This window comes from Cyanistes caeruleus, chromosome 8 (genome assembly GCF_971803275.1).
Source record: "Cyanistes caeruleus chromosome 8, bCyaCae1.hap1.1, whole genome shotgun sequence".
NCBI lineage: Eukaryota > Metazoa > Chordata > Aves > Passeriformes > Paridae > Cyanistes > Cyanistes caeruleus.
The window spans coordinates 2915755-2933474 of NC_141708.1; the positions used below are offsets into that span (position 1 = coordinate 2915755).

Sequence of the window (17720 nt, forward strand, 5' to 3'; positions counted from 1 at the left end):
CTCAGGAACAGATCTGTTATGCAAGTCAGTCACCAGAGGCTTATGTGATTTTTATACCTGCCAGCCAATTTCTCTCCAGTCCAAACACTTTTACTCTTGGTAAGAGGGAAATGTTTTAAACTGACTGATGTAACAGAGCTCTCCTTGTACCTTTGAACTTGGATTTTCCTGTATCACCTTTTCTTCTTCACTTGGAGGAAAATGAGAGGCACCTTGAAGATGCATCTCTTTAGAACATCATCATAAATTTCAGGATGGGAGAGTTTAAGTGTCTGAGCCATCAATTCCATCACAAACCACAGCCACATTTGCATTTTGCGGCCCCTCACTCATGTCTGAGTGACATCACACCCCAGTACCAAAAGTTTTAAAAGGATCTACCTCAGCTCATTTGCCAGAGCCCCTAGTAAGTGTAATCCTGTCAAGTGTTGGCATCCTTGATGTTTAGTTCATTAACAGCAGCTTTTACTCCTCTCTCCATCCATAAATATTGTCCAAATGAAACCTTTTTTCAAGTTATTGGAGTTTGCAACGCTATTAAATATTAGTTTGAAAGTCAGATACAAAAGATTGCATAGTTCACTTTTCTCTAATTCTTGCAAAACATCAAAATCATTAATCTGCAGATAATGAAGAGGAACAGTTTGATAATGTGAAGAAAACTTTGTGAAATTTGGCTGGAAGGAGATGTCCAGCACTGGCTGTGCTTAGGGGATCTCTCACTCTGCCTTGGAGCAGTTTTCCTTGGAAAGCTTTAGTCATGTTTTAGGTTAAAGAGCTTTGCTGCAGCTCGAGACATCATGGTCAGTTGTAGGTCAGACATCTGTTTAAGCCCTCTAAGTTCTGGCAGGAAGATCAGATATTCTGCTGAGACCTCTTTTCCCTAAATGTTCTAGTCCAGACATGAGGAAGGAATGAGAGGCTACATGCTGCTGCTGTAAATCACAGAACTTTTACAGGCACTAATAAGTCACTTAAATTTAGGGTAGCAAAGGAGCTGTGACATGTTTTGTACTCTTATAAAATCATTTCACTTTCTTCAGTGATTTTGTTTTTTCAGTTAAGCCTTAAGATTCTTTTAGACCTGCATTTTCTGTGAATATATAGATACGAAATTAAATGTGTGCCTTCCATTTTTCAAGTATTAATTTGCTTCCCCAGACACTGACAGTTGGTTCTGCTTTTTTTTTTCATTTTTGGATTTTTCTTCCTACATAATTTATCAGTTGACTGCTTGACCTCTTCTCTGCTTCACTCAATATCCCTTTATCTCTCATTTTTCATAGTAACCAGTTTGTCTATTGTGTGAAATGTTTGTTAGAAGTTACCTCATCCCTCCTTTAAACGTGCCTGTGAAATAGCAAAGGTCTTTCTGCTAGAGGGGATATTCTCCTGTGAGGAAAGATAACTCAAACATTTCAACTGCAGAAAGCTGAAAGGTTGAGAGAGACTTTGCACCACTCTCCTTCTTTCTGTGATCAAATCCTGAGGGGTTTTCTAAGGAAAACTTCCATGAGGAGGAGGAAGACACCACAAATTTGTGTGTAGTAAAATCTTAGTAAAACGTAAGAAACCTGAGACGCTGCGTATTTCCTCTTGCAAGCACTTTATTGTATCAAGGCTGAAAACAAAATGAGACTTTCATGGGGTTTTTTTGACAGTACAAGAGGGAGACTCTGAAGACAACGAAGTACGTGGAGCTTGTTATTGTGGCGGATAATCGTGAGGTAAGGAACTGCAAAATAAAAAGTTATGTGAGCAGGAAAGGGGCAGCTCAGTTCAGTTTCCATGGTGCTGCAAATGAGGTGCTTCAGTCAATAATATGATGCTTTTCTGAGGTAAATCACCCTCCCTAATTAGGGCTGAGCAAGGGAAGGAATTATTAAGATAGGACAACAGTAATACTCAGCAGCAAAATTTCTTGCAGTACTTCAGGAGGAGTTTGGCTGTGAAATCACTGTGTCAGTGTGGAAGAAGAGGCAAATATTCATTCCTTGAGCAAGTTAAGTCCTCTCTGCCATTCAGTGTGCCCTCAATGGGGCTGTCAGTGCTGCTGAAGCAGTGCTTGGCCATCACATTGCGTGGAGCACGACTGCCTTCCTGATGGTTTGCAAAGGGAGCTTCAAAGCACCCAGCACTGGCTGTAAAAATGTTCCAGTGAGCTGAATGGCAAAGATCTGAATCTTGGCTTGAATTATTTTGCTGTCTTTTTTTTTTCTTTTTTTTTTTTTTTTTGTCTCCTTGAACACTGCTGCTTAGGGAATTGCAATCACTCTTTGCAAGACTTGCTAAGAGAAGAATTTTTCCCAAAACATCAGTCCTGAAAAGACCCCAATGTAACACTTGGAGATTTTAACATCTTTTCACAAGAACCAAAATCCTGTCCCACGGTCTGTGTTTCTTTTGGGGCAGATTCTGGTCCTGTGAATCCAGCAGGAGTCTGCTGGTGGATTTTGGCTGCACCCTAATTCCCAAACAAAAAACTGTGACATTTGTGCTGCTGGTACATTGATCCTTTACATTCCAAGTTTCAGAGACAAGGCAAAGATGTGGAAAAAATTAAGCAGAGGCTGATAGAAATCGCAAACTACGTTGACAAGGTAAGAACATGAGGATTGTTTCCCTTTTCCCAACCTTACCACACTTTCTGAAGGATGCTGGAGGAGCTAACCCTGCAGCTGCCCTGGTACTCCAGTATTTCAGAGCAAAGCTCCTCTCCAGCCAGGAAAAGTAAGTTTAAATCTTTCATTTGCCTTTTGATACATGAAGCCATGAGCTGTGCTCTGCTGCATATGGGATGTAAAGGTCTATTCCTAAGAAAAAACCCAATTTAGCCCTAGGATTTTATTCACCAGGGAAGAGGGTGGGAATAATCAGCTATGGAACAGCCTACAGAGAAAAAGAGGATTATTTTAAAGAGAAATTCGGAGAACAAAGTCATTTGCAGCAGCAAGGGAAGGCCAAGTTGTAAGGCCAACAAAGGCCTGTGAAAACACATTTGATAGGATGTGTAATCCCAGGAAGATGGCAGAATTAAAAACAAGGAAGCAGAGCTCATGGCTGAGTGAGAGCAGTAAGAGAGAAACATACACTGGATATTTTTTGGTCTTGAAATAATTCTCTGACAGTAAACAATAAAGGCTAAGAGTCCTCTAGAGTGGTTTCTGAACAAATTAGAGTGTATTTTTGTTGGTCTGTATGGCCAGAAAATATTAGGACTCTAGTAGTGAAATTATAACTGAGAGTGTCTTAATTTATCTGAGAACTTATCAAGTGATACTTCAAGGGCAGTAGCTCAAGGAGAAGCATTCCTGATTAAAAACAAGCTGCTGAAGACACCTCTACTTCATCCATAATTGTCTTGCTGACTTATTGCCAGAGGACAGGTGTTTATATGTTGCCTGCTCAAAATTAATTTTGCATGTTGTAATATATTTTTTGTTTCATGCCTAATTTATGCTCAGCAAATGCTGGTGTTATGCAAATGAGTGGAATGCATAGGAACAAGACAAAGATCTACTGGGTGTTTTCTCAGGCAAATCTGGACTTGATCAATCCTTGACTCCTTCCTCACATTACTCTCCCCGTAGAATTGTTGTTGTGGCTCTGCTAATGCTGTTCTGGCTCCCCTCTTGCAGCAAAATGGCATTTGCTGGTGGGGGAATGGATAAAATCCCTTGGATAAAATATATAAAATCTGCTCTGTGCAAGACTTGATGACCCTGGCTCATTTTCAGCTATTATTGTGAACCACAACGATGGCACAGTGCAGTTCCTCTCCCTCTGGAATGGGATCTGTGCAATTCCAGGTGGGGCAGCTCTGGGAGAGTCATCTGCCCTGGCCAGGAGTTCATTCAGAACTGCAGGACGTGGGCAGGGAGCTGCAGAGATGGGTAGGACAGGGAGAAGCAAGGAAATCCCTTTGAATGCTTTTATGGGTATTGAGTTGGAACTCAGAACTGTTTTCTGGGAATCTTGGAAATATTTTGTCTGAGTGCTGCCAGGTGTTTTGCCCTGAAGAAGGAATTGTTTTAACCTCTACAGGAAATGTTCATTATGTTCTTACTGAAATATTCTAATCTGAATATTCTAGTCTGAAATGTTTTTTAGACACGTATTTCCTACTTTTCTCTTCTCCTTAGTTCTACAGGCCACTAAATATCCGAGTGGCCCTGGTGGGAGTGGAAGTGTGGAATGACATGGATAAGTGCTCTATTTCCCAAGACCCTTTCACCAGCCTGCATGAGTTCCTGGACTGGAGAAAGCTCAAACTCCTACCTCGGAAAGCCCATGACAATGCACAGCTGATCAGGTAGGCTTGACTGGATTTGATACCCACCAGGATTTTGGGGTTTGGGGGAATTTTGGGGATTTCAGGATAGCTGCACTGAGTATTTCCCCTGCTGCTAAGCTGTTGGAAGGAACATCTGTGCTCCTGAGGGCTTGCCTTTCCCCTCTGCAGACATCAAACCCAGAAATGCTCCACAGGGTCCTGCAGCAGATGCTCCAGATGAGTTTCCTTTCCCAGCCCTGCTGCTGTCCCGAGTACAACTCACCTAGAGGGTGCAGCAGGTTGTAATCAGCTCCTGCATACTCAGGGCATGAATTTACAGCCAGTTTAAACTGGCCTCAGTCTAAATTGTCACTGGAAAAGACACTCCTGCTCTGCCCCTAATGTAAAGGCTGTTTCTTAATGAAAAGACCTCAGTATGCTTTAAAATGCTGTCCAATTTAGACAATTCATTTGCATTCGTGATTTAAAAATTAAGCCATAAATGTATTTTACCCTGCTGCTTTTTCTTGGGATAAAGTAATTGAGTAGAGGTCCCTGTCAGCCCAAACCAGTCTGTGGTTCTGTGCAAGGAAAAGGACTCCTAAAAAAAAGGAAGAGGAACATCTCTTTCTTGAATAGGTATTATTTTGATCAATTGACTGTTCTTTATACTGAGCAGATAAACACAACTGATGTCTCAGTAATTAAAAGGAGTTATTTACTTCTTACATTACCTGAATAAGAATAAATGGAGCCTTTCCAAACTGTCCCTCCTGAGATACTTGATTGCTCTATATGTATAATAACACTTTGTTTGAAATTATTACATTCGAGGCTGTGCATCATCACAAGTAGCACATAAACTTCCCCCTGCATTACAATAACCCTTCTTTGAGTCAGAGACATTATTTTTATGCTGCTACTTCTGTTCCCAACCTCAGTCAGCAGAAACAAAGAAAGGGAAGAAGGGTCCTGTTGCAGCAGTAAAAACAAATAGGGGGGTGATTCAATGGGGTTGATCCAGGGGGGTGATCCAGGGGGGTGATTCAATGGGGGATCCAAGGGGGGTGATCCAGTGGGATAGATCTAGGGAGGGTGATCCAGGGGGGGATGATCCAGTGGGGGTAATCCAAGGGGAGACATCCAATGGGGGTGATTCAATGGGGGGTGATCCAGTGGGGTGATCCAATGAGGGTGATCTAATAGGGGTGATCCAATGGGGGTGATCCAATGAGGGTAATCCAATGAGGGTGATTCAATGGGGGGGTGATCCAGTGGGGTGATCCAATGAGGGTGCTCCAATGAGGGTGATCCAATGGGGGTGATCCAATGGGGGTGATCTAATAGGGGTGATCCAATGGGGGTGATCCAACGAGGGTGATCCAATAGGGGTGATCCAGTGGGGTGATCCAATGGATATTCCAAGAGCAGGGGTGCTGTGGTTCAGTTCAGCCGAGTCAGCTCAGGAGGAGCCTCATGGGAGGAGCAGAAACGAGGTCTTTGTTTGAGATTGGCAGAAATACAGAACTGGAAATAACAGGGAGGTCTCTTGGCTCTGGCTGGTGACTCTGTGTCTCCTCTCCCCCTCCCACAGCGGGGTGTACTTCCAGGGGACAACCATTGGCATGGCTCCCATCATGAGCATGTGCACAGCAGAGCAGTCTGGAGGGGTCGTCATGGTAAGTGGGGCAAGACTCAAACCAGGGTGACACCACAGGTTCTGCAGTCCTGAGCCATTTGTCCCATTTTCCATCTCTCTGTTGTTTATATCCCCACTCAGATTGCTTGTAAATTATAGTTTCCATAGTGAAAAACCCCAAAATATTGCATTAAAATATAGCAGGGTCTCTTTGCAAGGAGTTTATACCTCTAATTGTTATTGAACCAGGTACTGAGGTGCTGTGAAGGAAGAGAACCAGAAGATGTATTTGTTATACACTTGGGTATACTTGTGTTACAGGCAGCAGCAGTCTATCCTGAATCTTTTATTATATTGATTTTATTCTGTATTTATAGAGTTTCCTGTGTTAGGCCTTATTTTCCATTTTTGCAGCAGTGGTTTTATTGCATTGCCAGACAGCAGGAACAAACAATGGCAGCATTTATTCCACCTGAGTTTCTCCCAGGGTATTACTGTTGTTGTTAGATGCAAGACATGGTGAACACACAAGCAAACATCTTGTCCAATTTCTGGAAGGAGCTCTGATGTATTTTCTTTCTGATATTTTTTTTAATGTCAATTGTACAGTGTTTCATGCTAAGGCGGAGGAAAGAAGCTTTAAAATAGAACAATCAAATCCCATAATCTGGGAAAAGTTTTGTCAAAGTTGTAGAAAAGACAAAGCTTTCAGGCTCTTGGTAGCTTGAGAAGCTGAGACTGTAAGTGCTGTCTGTACTAATTATTCACTGGCTACCTGGGGCAGAGGTACAAAAGGAAAAGGAGGAAAAAAAGGAAGAAAGAGCTGTAGGAGTCTCCCAGTTCATCCCCAAGCCTTGGTAAAGGCACAGGTGGGGCAGACAGCCCCATTTTACCCATCTGACCCTCAGCCCTGCAGTCACTGCTTTGGCTTTATCTGCAGTCAGAAATGCCCTTAATGATGACTTTCTTGTCCTTTCAGTTTTTAGCATAAGATTTAAAACACCCCACAGTATCATTTACTGCCAAGTCAGTTCTCTTCACTCTGGAAATGGTCATTTTAAAGAGAAATAATTACAAATAGTTCATTCCAGTAACAAGAACAAGAATCAGCATTTCTTTAGAAAATCTTTTTCTCATAGAGAGGGGACTGATTTATATCCAGGCTCTGTGGATGGATCCTGGGCCAGGCTGAAGCTTCTGTCATGAAGGGGAGCACGATGTTACCAAGAGACTCAGTGAATTTAAGCTTTTGAGGAGCAAATTAACTTGAAACTTGCACAGATTAATCAGATATGTTCTACAGCTCTTTAAGCAAACCCTCAAAAAGGAGCCAAAGCCAAACAAACAAACAAAACCCAAAAGTGCAGCTGCCCAAGCATCCCCTGAGTTAGCAAAGGCTGATTCAGGCATAGACAAAAGATATTTATGTATATTGGTACCTGTACCTTGGCACAGCTGCCCAGGCATGGAGTCCCTGCTCCTGGAGGGATTTAAAAGCTGTGTGGATGTGGCACTTGGGCACATGGGTCAGTGGTGGCCTTGGCAGTGCTGGGGATGGTTGGACTCCATGATCTTAAAGGTCTTTTCCAAGTTAAAAGATTCTGTGATTCTGTGAAGGAATGAATCACTCTTAGCCTGGGAAGGTGAGGGGCTCAGGTGTCTCAGCACTGCATAAATGAACATTTGGCCAACCTCATAATTCAGCCAATTTCTTACCCATCCCACCCCCAACACTTTAAACCAAAAGCTCCCACACCTGTTCTGGAAGAAAAGACAGTGAGAGACTGCGTAAGAAATGACGTTTGAATACAAAATCTGGAGTGACTCTTGTCTGATGTGATTTTCCTGGTTCTTTTTACAGTTAGTCAGCTCTGCTTTATGATCTAAATTCCTCTGTCATGCCAGCCTGGGAGCCTGCCTGTCTCTTTTCTATAGGGCTGAGTTCTCTCAGTGGGTGACACCCTGTCTCCCATTAATTTTCAGAGGAACTCAAAGCAGGAAGGGCAGCCATGTGAGTTTGAGAAGCTTTAACAAGACCTTTATCATTTCATTTTCCTGTGAAGTTTCTGTAGTGTCATAGAAAAACCAAAGAGAAGTTGACATTAAAGTGAGTCTTTGACGTGATTCAGTCTTCATTCTTCTGTTTCCAAAGGTTGCCCGCTGAATTCATGGATTTAAAAGTAAAATATTTCTGAGAGAAGAGGAAAGTGACTTTTTATCTGGGCAGATACTGATAGGGCAAGAGAGAAGGGTTTTAAACTTACAGAGGAGAGATTTAGATTAGATATTAGGAGGAAATTGTTCCTGGCAGGGTGGGCAGGCCCTGGCACAGGTGCCCAGAGCAGCTGGGGCTGCCCCTGGATCCCTGGCAGTGCCCAAGGCCAGGCTGGACATTGGGGCTGGAGCAGCTGGGACAGGGGAAGGTGGGGTGAGACTGGATGATTTTTGAGGTCCTTTCCAATTCAAACCACTCTGTGACTCTATGAACCAAGTGAACATGCACTGAAAGTGCCAGGAGCAGGGAATTTGCCTGCTGGAGCTGTAGGTGACAGTATTTAATTATTAAGATTTGATTTAAATCCCGGCAGAATAAAGCAGAATTCAGCTGAAAGCAGCTGCATGTTTTGTGAAACAGCTTATAATGTCTTAACAGTAGATGGTTGCTTATTCAGTGGTTGTGAAATGTGTTTGGTAATGACTTTTACTGCTCAAGTTAACTTTGAAAGACCCTGGTGGAATAAATCAAAGTCACATTGCTATTCATTTCTTTAGTCCTTGTGAAACTTAAACGGTCTCAGTATCAAATGGAACATGTCACTGTTTGTTTTGATAATCTTCATTTATGCTGTCTTCAAATAACCTCTTTTGCTGAGGCATCACATTCCTCCTTTTAAAAACCCTCTCTAGAAGCTGATAAAATTGCATTCCTAGTGGTTGTGAGCAAGTAATGAGAACTGCATGGGCTGGATTGTTTGCCTATTCAAGTCCCAAATTACATTTCACATCATTTATTGCTCTACTCCTGGAGTGGACTGTGTGAATCCTTGTTTTTAGTTTCAGTTGACAGCTTCAGAGTATTCAGAGAAATATAATCACTGCTCAGTAAGTGGAGGAGATATTGGAAAAATAAAGTCTGAGCTCAATTTGCTGTATGTCTGTGTGGCTCAGTGAGGAGTTTCTGTCTTGACCAGATAACCCAAATTTCAAGGCATCATCCAATGAGTCAGTGGTAAATTTCATGGAATTATGTTGCAGTTTTCCTAATCTTCAGCCCTGCATTTTGAGTGCTCTTTTTATGACAATTAACCTGAATTCTCTAACTATTCCATCAATTACTGGGTGCATAAAGATAAATCTGTATCAGACAGGTATCTGGTAAGATATCTCATTATGTAGGTGTGCAGGACAAACTGCACACAAACTGGCTGTCACAAGAATTTTATATAAAGATTTTAAAATTCAGGAAAAGAATTTTTAAAAAGAGACATTTTGTGAAAAGATAAAATTCTTTTGAGTCGATTCCAGTTGCAGAAGGAGCACTTTGGTTGTGTTCTCTCTTGATTTTATTTGCTGTTTGAGAAATGATTTACTAAAAATATTATCCCAGACAGATGAAAGAAGAAACTCTTAAATCTATCCCAATTCATGTATTAAGGCCTCCATTAGTACAAAGATAATGTTTTAGACAATTTTACCTTTCACTTCTTTTTAATCTGGAGTTTGGCTTAGATGATGCTGGAAGAGTTATTTAAAGTGAATATATTCATGCACGCTTCTAGAGCAGGCAGCTGTACACAGTAATTCCATTTACTGACTGATAAATAGTGGATCATGCATTTATATTACATGTTCATGCCTTCAGGGAAAGCTTTCTTACAAGTGTAGTGGATTTTTTTTCCCCTCGAGGAAAATGATCAGTGTGGAAAGGTCTCTTACTTGTGGTTAAGCCAAAACATCATTCTGATCAGCAGCCTGTAATCAAATCATGCAGTGAATTTCTCAGAAATGATTGTCCCAAATATCAGCATTTAAACATGGATTAATGTTAAAATTTCAAACTGACACTTTCAACATTTAGAGTATTCATAGGTTAACAAGAGGCCGTGGAAGATTTTGGCTTGCTTTGTCCTTTTCTTTTAAAAAGGAGATTTTTAAAGGTCCTGGGTTTTTCTTAAAAAGGTTTGTGAAAACTTGGACATTCTGATATTAAAGAAACAGTCTGAAGCAAATTAAATAGACTGAGTGAAATCTCTTGCTGTATTTTTAATTTGCTTCCTGACATGAAGGATCTCCTCTCTCATCACACTCATCCTCACCCATAAATTATTGCCCTTTCCAACACTCCATGTCTGGTGACCTCTCCCTGCCACTGCTGGGACTTGGGACTTTGGGGGGATTTCTTCAACAGCAGAATTTTTAGCCCAAATAAAGAGAAGTTCACAGCTGCTCAATGGTTTCAAATGTCTGATGGGGAAACTGGGTGGCCAGAAAGGCTGTCCTGAAATTCCCACTCTGCCCTATACATGGATGAATTTAAAACTGAGTTTATTTAACAGCAGTTACTTCAGCTGCTAAACTTCTAGAACATTTCACAGGACAGGCAGTAGGGCCTTAGAGGGGGAATATGTGCCTCGAGCTGGGTTTGTGTGCTGGACTGACCGGCTCTCCTCTGGATTTTTTTTTGAAGGATCACTCAGAAAACCCTCTGGGTGCAGCAGTGACGCTGGCTCATGAGCTGGGGCACAATTTTGGGATGAATCACGACACACTGGAGAGGGGCTGCAACTGCAAAGCATCCACTGATAAAGGGGGCTGCATCATGAACCCCTCCACTGGGTAAGTGCCAGGCTGAGACTGGCGAGCTGCTGGGACGTCTCTGCTTTCATTTTGTGCCTCAGGAATATTGAAAGGTAAAAAAAGGAAAAGATTTTTCAACACCTGTTAAATCTTGTTGCAGTTATTCTCCCCAAGCTTAAAGAATTATATGTTATCAGAGCACAACATGTACTATTGCACCTTTCTGTTTCTGGGTTAACAATGTGAGAGACAAAAATGCTGTAAGCAACTGGTTAATTAAAAAAAAAACAACAATCCACAACCAAACAGACTGCATTGCAAGTGTTAAATCAGAATTTCACCTTCTCTCATCTTGCCAGATGAGCATCAGTCACAATAGGAAATGAGCCAAGGCTGAGATGAGTGGGTAGGAAATTCAGTAGTGCAGGAAATGCACTCTTAGAATCTCTGCAAATTCTTTGTTTTTAATTTTGCACAAACTTTTGTTGTAAGTGTGGAGCAGTTTCAGCATGTGAGAAAATCAAACCTGCAAGGTCAGTGGGATTGAGGCTGCTCTGTGTCCAGAGGGAGATCTTCCAAGAAAAGAGATTAGAAAGGTGGGAAATAAAAACCAGTGAAGCTGCAGCCCCTTCTGTGAGTGCAGGGCCAGGAGCTGGACTGGATGATCCTGGTGGGCCCCTCCCAGCTCAGGATATTCCCTGACTCCCTGCCAGCACTGAGGGGAGGCTCTGCTGGTGGCAAAGGCACTGTGCCAAGGGACAAGAGTGCTTTGTAGACACTGACATTTCACACACCCTGGGCAGACTGAGCTGTCACTGCTTGCAGGGATGGATTTTAAATTCCTGTTGAAACCCAAGGATATGAGGAATGAGTTCCCCATGTCCATGTCCAGACTAGGACTGAAAGGATTAAACTGAAGTAAGGTTTGCCAAAGCTCTCTGATGGTAACACTGGGCCAGATGAAGGCATTAGAATGCCTGGGACTGGAATCCAGTAAGAAGCAGTGAAATATCTGCCAGCAGTGTAGGTACAGCTGGATGTGCCTTAGGACAAGAGGATGGTCTGGATGTTCTCTGATGTCCCTTCCAGCTCCAGCATTCACTCTGTGTGCTTAAAGTTCATCTGTTGCTTAAAAAACTCTTCTGGGAATTGTGATCAGCTCTCCCTCTGCCTTTTCCAAGACTGCAAGTTTCTGGGAAAGAAGGGGAGCGATCTGGGAGAGGCCAGGGAATGTTGGGCAGGGATGTTCCCTGCTGGTCAGCCCAACAGCAGCCTTGGAATTCCTTCAAAGGCAAAGCTGTCACCCTCCATCAGGGCAGAAATCAGGATTGTGGCCAGAGGCCAAGCACAGCAAGTTGAGAGACAAACAAAAGAGAGTTGTGAGAGTGGAGGAGAACGAGAGGGATTTCTACAGCCTGGAAAAGAAAAATAACTCGTCTCTTTTGAGACAATAGGTGGAACTTATCCCCATGGAACTGCATCCTGCACGGGTCAGGGCTGTGTGCTCACTGTGGGGACAGAGTGACAGGCTCTGAGCTGAGCTGGTGGTGAGCAGTGGGCAGTGGGCAGGCAGGGCTGGGCTCTGAGCTCCTGAAGGAAGCACTGCAGCCTCTGTCAGCTCAGCTGGATTCCTGATTCTGCAGCCAGCTGCTCCACTTTGCAATAAACACAGGGATGCTCTCAGGACAGAAATTTCTGGACACTTTCTGAACTCATCTGGTGAGAGGGACATTAAATAGATCCTTCCTCATTCTTCCTTCACGCTGGAGTCCTTTGGGTGCAGCAGATCCTGTCCTGGGTGCTGGATGTGCCAGTCCAGACACTGGGCTTGGGTTGGCTCAGGGCAAGGTCCCAGCGAGGCTGTGCCCCCTCAGTGTTCCTCAGGAAAGGAGGAATTGGATATTCCATTCCTCATCCCTTGGAGATGTCTCCAAACAGCTGAGCTCTACCCCTGGGGTTTCTGGAGCCAGGCTGGAGGCTCTGCCCACCCCCAGCACCCCATGGGTTTGGGCAGAGTCAGCTCCACCTTGTACTGCCCTCTTTGGATTTTCACCAAACTCTGCATTCAGCTTGTGCCTGAGGAAGAGCTGTGGCCTTCACAGCCCTGAGCAGGCTGATTGTTTGCACTGATTATTGATTTAGAAATAGAAACTTTAACTTTGGGTTTATAGCCTCAGGCTTTATCTTGACACTGTGCTGTCAATCTGTGATAAATATTCCTGGAGAACACTTCATGCCTTGAGCCAAGCTGCATCTCACAAATTTCAAATTAGCACTTTGAATATTTAATTACCCAACGTGTCTCACCAATAGCAATATTCCCTCCAGCACCATTACTGAAAGAACACTGAAAAGTTTTCTTCTCTGCAAGTGTTTGTCTGTTAAGGGAAGGCCAAATGAATGTTCCTTATCTCAAATGCAGTCTGGAAATAGCCAAGAAATCAAAACTAAGAGCATGCCACATCCATTTAGAGAGACAGCCTGCTCTCAGTGCACTCACTGCACTGACTTTGTGCTTTTCTAATTGTTTTAAGGTAGATTTCATAAGTGGAATAAAAAAAAAATCTAGCTGAAATTAGTGTAAAAGCACTGAGAAGTCCTTATCTGATGTCTGTGAAAAGTAGGAAATATCTAAGTTATACCAGAAGGTAACTTTGTTATACCAGAATTTAACATTGGAGTCATTGGTGTGGTCATGAACAAAAGGGAATGTTTTAAGGCTGTTGACTTAAAAGGGATTTCATCAATTATTGTAATTTCTTTTGATTCTTCTGTTTCAGTCTTTGAAGAGGTCTTGGAAATTCTGTCTTGGTGGGAAAAAACCTCCAGGGATTAGAGTAGAATTTAAAATCTGTTGGATCTATCCTTTAATCAGCTTCCTATAGTTTTTATTCTTCAAAGATACCAGCAAGATGAGCACCAGTTGTGTGTGAGCTACAAATGTCTAAAGACATACTGCTTTAGCAAAATGTATTTTTTATAATGTGAAATCCAGCACAAAACCCCACAAATCTGTGTCAATACAGGACTTTTAGAGATTCAAATATCTGCTATGAAAATCACATAAATCCTTCCGTAGGAACAGGGGTGGTGCCTATAAAAATACTATAAATAAAGAATATTTAGTAGTAGAATTAGTATTTAGTACTACAGAATATTAATATTTAAATATATTTAATATTGATACTAATCATATCAGTAAGGAATATTTAATACACATTTTCCTCTTTTTTAGGCATCTGTTATAATGATATTCCTCCATGTTTTTTCGTTGTCTTGTACATGGACTGTTTCAAGTGAAAAAGATGGAATATTAGAGAGATCTGTGAATCTTTTTACTGAGATTTCATTACCTGGAACTGAAAGGTCTGGGCTGAGCCAGTGAGGCCATTTCAATATTCCACTTGTTTCCCAAATATCTCCCTAAATTGTGGCCTCTTGGGAGTGAAAATATTCCTCCTGCCAGGAAAATCCCAAGGAGTTGTGGTGTATCCCAAGGCATTGGGCTGGATTTATACCCCTGCAAATGTGAGCAGAATTCAGCACTGCAGAGCAAACTGCTGCCAATTAGCAGCGCTTCTTTATTTAACAATTTTAGAAATGCACATTTTACACGTCCCTCTTCATCAGTGTTGAGCACAGGGGTCTCCATGGGGTTTGAAGCCAGGTGAGCTCCCACTAAAAAGTTGAAATATTGAGTTCAGATGTGTTTTGATATTTTTTTGGCAGCCTTAAGTGAAGCAAATTTTTTTGATAGTTAGTGTTCTCCCCTCCTGTAAACTCAAAGGTTGAACTTCTCCTGGAAATTTGTTCTTCCTTCCCTCTCACAGGGAATGTTCCTTGATGCCTTTCATTTCCTCTTCCTGGGAGAGATAAATGAGGGCAGGAATCCTCCAAGGATGGGCAGTTCCACCAAGCCCATTCACATGCTGATCCTACAGTTGTTTTTTTCCCTTTGGAATGCCCATACCTGCAATAACAAAATCCTCTCCCCCTGGCCCCTGGTGGAAGAGTTTGCTCTTCCCAGGTTCATTTCTGGTTGCTGGATCATCCCAGCCAGGGCTAATGGAAATGTCTCCAAGGACAGAGCCATTTGTTCCATCTCTGCCTTCCCACAGACACAAGCTGGTGGAAAATGGGGAAAGGTCAGGCTTTGTGGTGTTCCCCACAAATCCCTTTGGACCTGGAAATGGGAATGGTGGAGATTTCTCTCAGGTCTGTCTTATACCCCACTGCTTTCTCTGGACATTTGTTACCAGGTGGAACACCTCACATTGATCTGGAAGGTTCTCCTCAAAGCCCATGATGGAGAAAAGATTAAATAAATGCAAAATAATTTCAAATACTGAGGAAAATATAAATGCTGTATGGGCTATTGTTTCAAGATATTCAAGAAGTGGAAAATCTGATGTGTGAGATGTGTCAATGGCCATTGACATTGGCTTAACAAACTTCTGAATGAAAGAACATCTCATGGAAAACTTTCATTTTAATCTAGGCCCCTAGCAAACCTGGTTTTCCTCTTTTCCCAAAGTTCCAAGGCATATTCTGATTTACATCCCTTGATGAAACACAGGAAGGTCTGGGCCAGGCACAGGAATGTGGAAGCAGCTTCTTTAGGATATTTCCTCACACAACAACTCCCCTTTGTCATGTTCCTGCTGTGTGATGCTCCCTTTGAAAAGTCAAGAATTACTCAAACCCCTCTGCCTGCCTTTTTTTTCCCCCTGTTCTTATCATAGATCTTGTCTTCCCATTTCCAATTTTCACAGCTAGAATTTAAAGTCACTCGGTGGTTCTCTCTCACTCAGATTTTAAATTGAATTTACTCAGATAAATATGACTGTAAGTGTTGCAGGGAAGCGGGGTTTGGGCTGGTGCAAATTCCTGTTTTGTGTAGTGATGACCATGAGTGGGAAAAAAAGGAGAAATGAGATCAATTTAACCTGTCAGCTACAGATTATTATTATTTTAGAGGAATTTCATGGAACGGTGCCTCATGGGGGAAAAAGAACAGCTAATTTTGAGTAATTGCCTTTCAGTACACAATTTCACTTTAATTATATTATTAATTATTATTTAATTCTTTTTGGAGGCAGGGTCTGGGGGAGGAGACCAATTAGGAACACAGAAAGAGCACAGAGTAGAAATCATACATAGAAAAATACGAGTTCATTTACTGCTGCAATTTGGAGAAGGCATTTTTCTAACCAGTCCTAAAAATCCCCCTGCCATTATCAGTAAATTTTTAAGTAAAATTAAAACCTTTATGTTAGAATTAAAGCAGAGAGACAATGAGAAGCTGCCTATTTGTGAATGAGAGTGAGAGCAAAGGTGATCTGTTAAGACTCAGCTGAGTGACAGTCCCAAATTAAACTAATGACTTGAATTAAGCACTGCTGAGGAGAAATGGAGGAAAATTAACCATGGGAAGGACCATCAGGTGGGCTTCTTCCAGGTACCACTGCAAAAGAGCCTCAGCACTAACCAGGTTTTAATTCCCTCCAGGAGCAATTAGATATTCTGCACTGAACACTGAGTACATCACTGGTAATTAAGGTGAGATAAAATATTTAAGTGGAAACAGAGTGGTTTTTTCCTGAGCAGTGGTACCAGATGTCTGTGAGGAGCTCAAAGGGGCACCAAGAGTTGCACAGGAGACACAGCAAATGTGAACATTGCTGTTTGCCTCCCTGGGGATGAGCTGGTCCATGGATCCATTGTAGAAGTGGTCCAGGCATCCCAGGATGAGCTCAGGGAATGTTTGTTCTCCACAGGCCAATTCCCAAGATTTTCTTGAAAGGCAGCGCTGCTGCAAATGAGGAACAGTTCATTTAATGCTTTGCTTTCATGTGTTCTCTTCAGTGGCCAAGGAGAGGTGCCTCACATTTTATTTTGTGCTTTTTTACAAATAAACACCCATTTCTGCTGGCAGGGAAAAGCTGGTTTTATTGGCTCCCCTCTATTGACAGCCTCTGTGGTAGCAAATATATTATCAGAGACATCTAAAATAGCTGTTCATTTGTTTTCTCCTCCTGCCCTCATTCCCATTTTGTGCTTGTTCCATTCTCTGGAAGCTGCTGCTGATTTTCCTGGTGTAAGGGCTCTGGTTCAATCTCTGCAGGGCTGAGATGTGAAGGATTTCTCTGGAGTTTGTGCTCAGTGCAAGGACAGGCTTGGCAGAAGCTTTGGCATTCACATGCAGCTGTTACAGCACGAGTCCAGCACCAGAACACTCCCTCTTCCCCAAATTCTGGGGTCCAGGGATGCATCTGGAATATTCCCCAGAGCCACTGAGGTGTCACAGCCTGGATTAGTGAATATTCCTTAGTGAACTGTCAGATCATGGGTGTATGAATTATATCTGTGTACAGGGTCTCTGTCCAAAACCATCTGATATTTCTGGTGGAAATATGGGTTTGGGAAGAGAAACTGCCCTGTGCACCCAAACCCAAACCCCAGCCTGGTTTTCTCCTGTGCTGCAGCTTGCTTCCCCCTCTGGTGAACTGGAGCAGCATTTTTGGGAGCTGGGTGAAAATCCAGGTGCAGGGAGCCACCCAAATGAAAAGCAGGGTTTGTGGAGGCAGGAGGGTGATGATGATTAATGAGGATTCCTCAGGGATCTGCCTGGCTCTCCAGGAGTGCAGTTCTCCTGGTGGGCCTGGGGGAGGTGAAGAGCAGGGTTGGGTGAGGCTGAGGGGGTTCAGCAGCTCCTCCATTCCTTCCCCCAGGGCAGTGTCTGGGGGTGCAGCACCCTGTAATTAAAGTGTTCCACAACTGCTGTGCTTTGATGGTGCTGAAGGTCTGTGCTCCCCTGTGGAGCCCTCATTACCATTAATGAGGTTTAGGGCTGCACATCAAAAGCAGGCCAGTGGCAGCAATGCTGGTTTTACACTGCACAAGTGAATATTTGCATCTTAGAGGGTGGCTGAGGGCTCCTGGAGAGCTCTGGGCTCAGAGGGTTTGGGTCTTCAAGGGTTTTCTGAGGAGCCTCCTTATTTTGTCATCTGT

The 17720-nt window shown here is 42.7% G+C and overlaps 1 protein-coding gene across 3 annotated transcripts in view; it reads left to right on the top strand.

Moving 5' to 3' along the window:
• Window positions 1-17720, top strand: part of ADAM12 (ADAM metallopeptidase domain 12) — a 170805-nt gene that overhangs the window by 113414 nt on the left and 39671 nt on the right. For all 3 annotated transcript variants that reach the window (XM_086900257.1, XM_086900259.1, XM_086900258.1), the window contains exons 7-11: window positions 1662-1727; window positions 2529-2600; window positions 4143-4312; window positions 5868-5952; window positions 10600-10748. In XM_086900257.1, the coding sequence (XP_086756383.1) occupies window positions 1662-1727; window positions 2529-2600; window positions 4143-4312; window positions 5868-5952; window positions 10600-10748 (542 nt within the window). The remainder of the gene's footprint in view (window positions 1-1661; window positions 1728-2528; window positions 2601-4142; window positions 4313-5867; window positions 5953-10599; window positions 10749-17720) is intronic.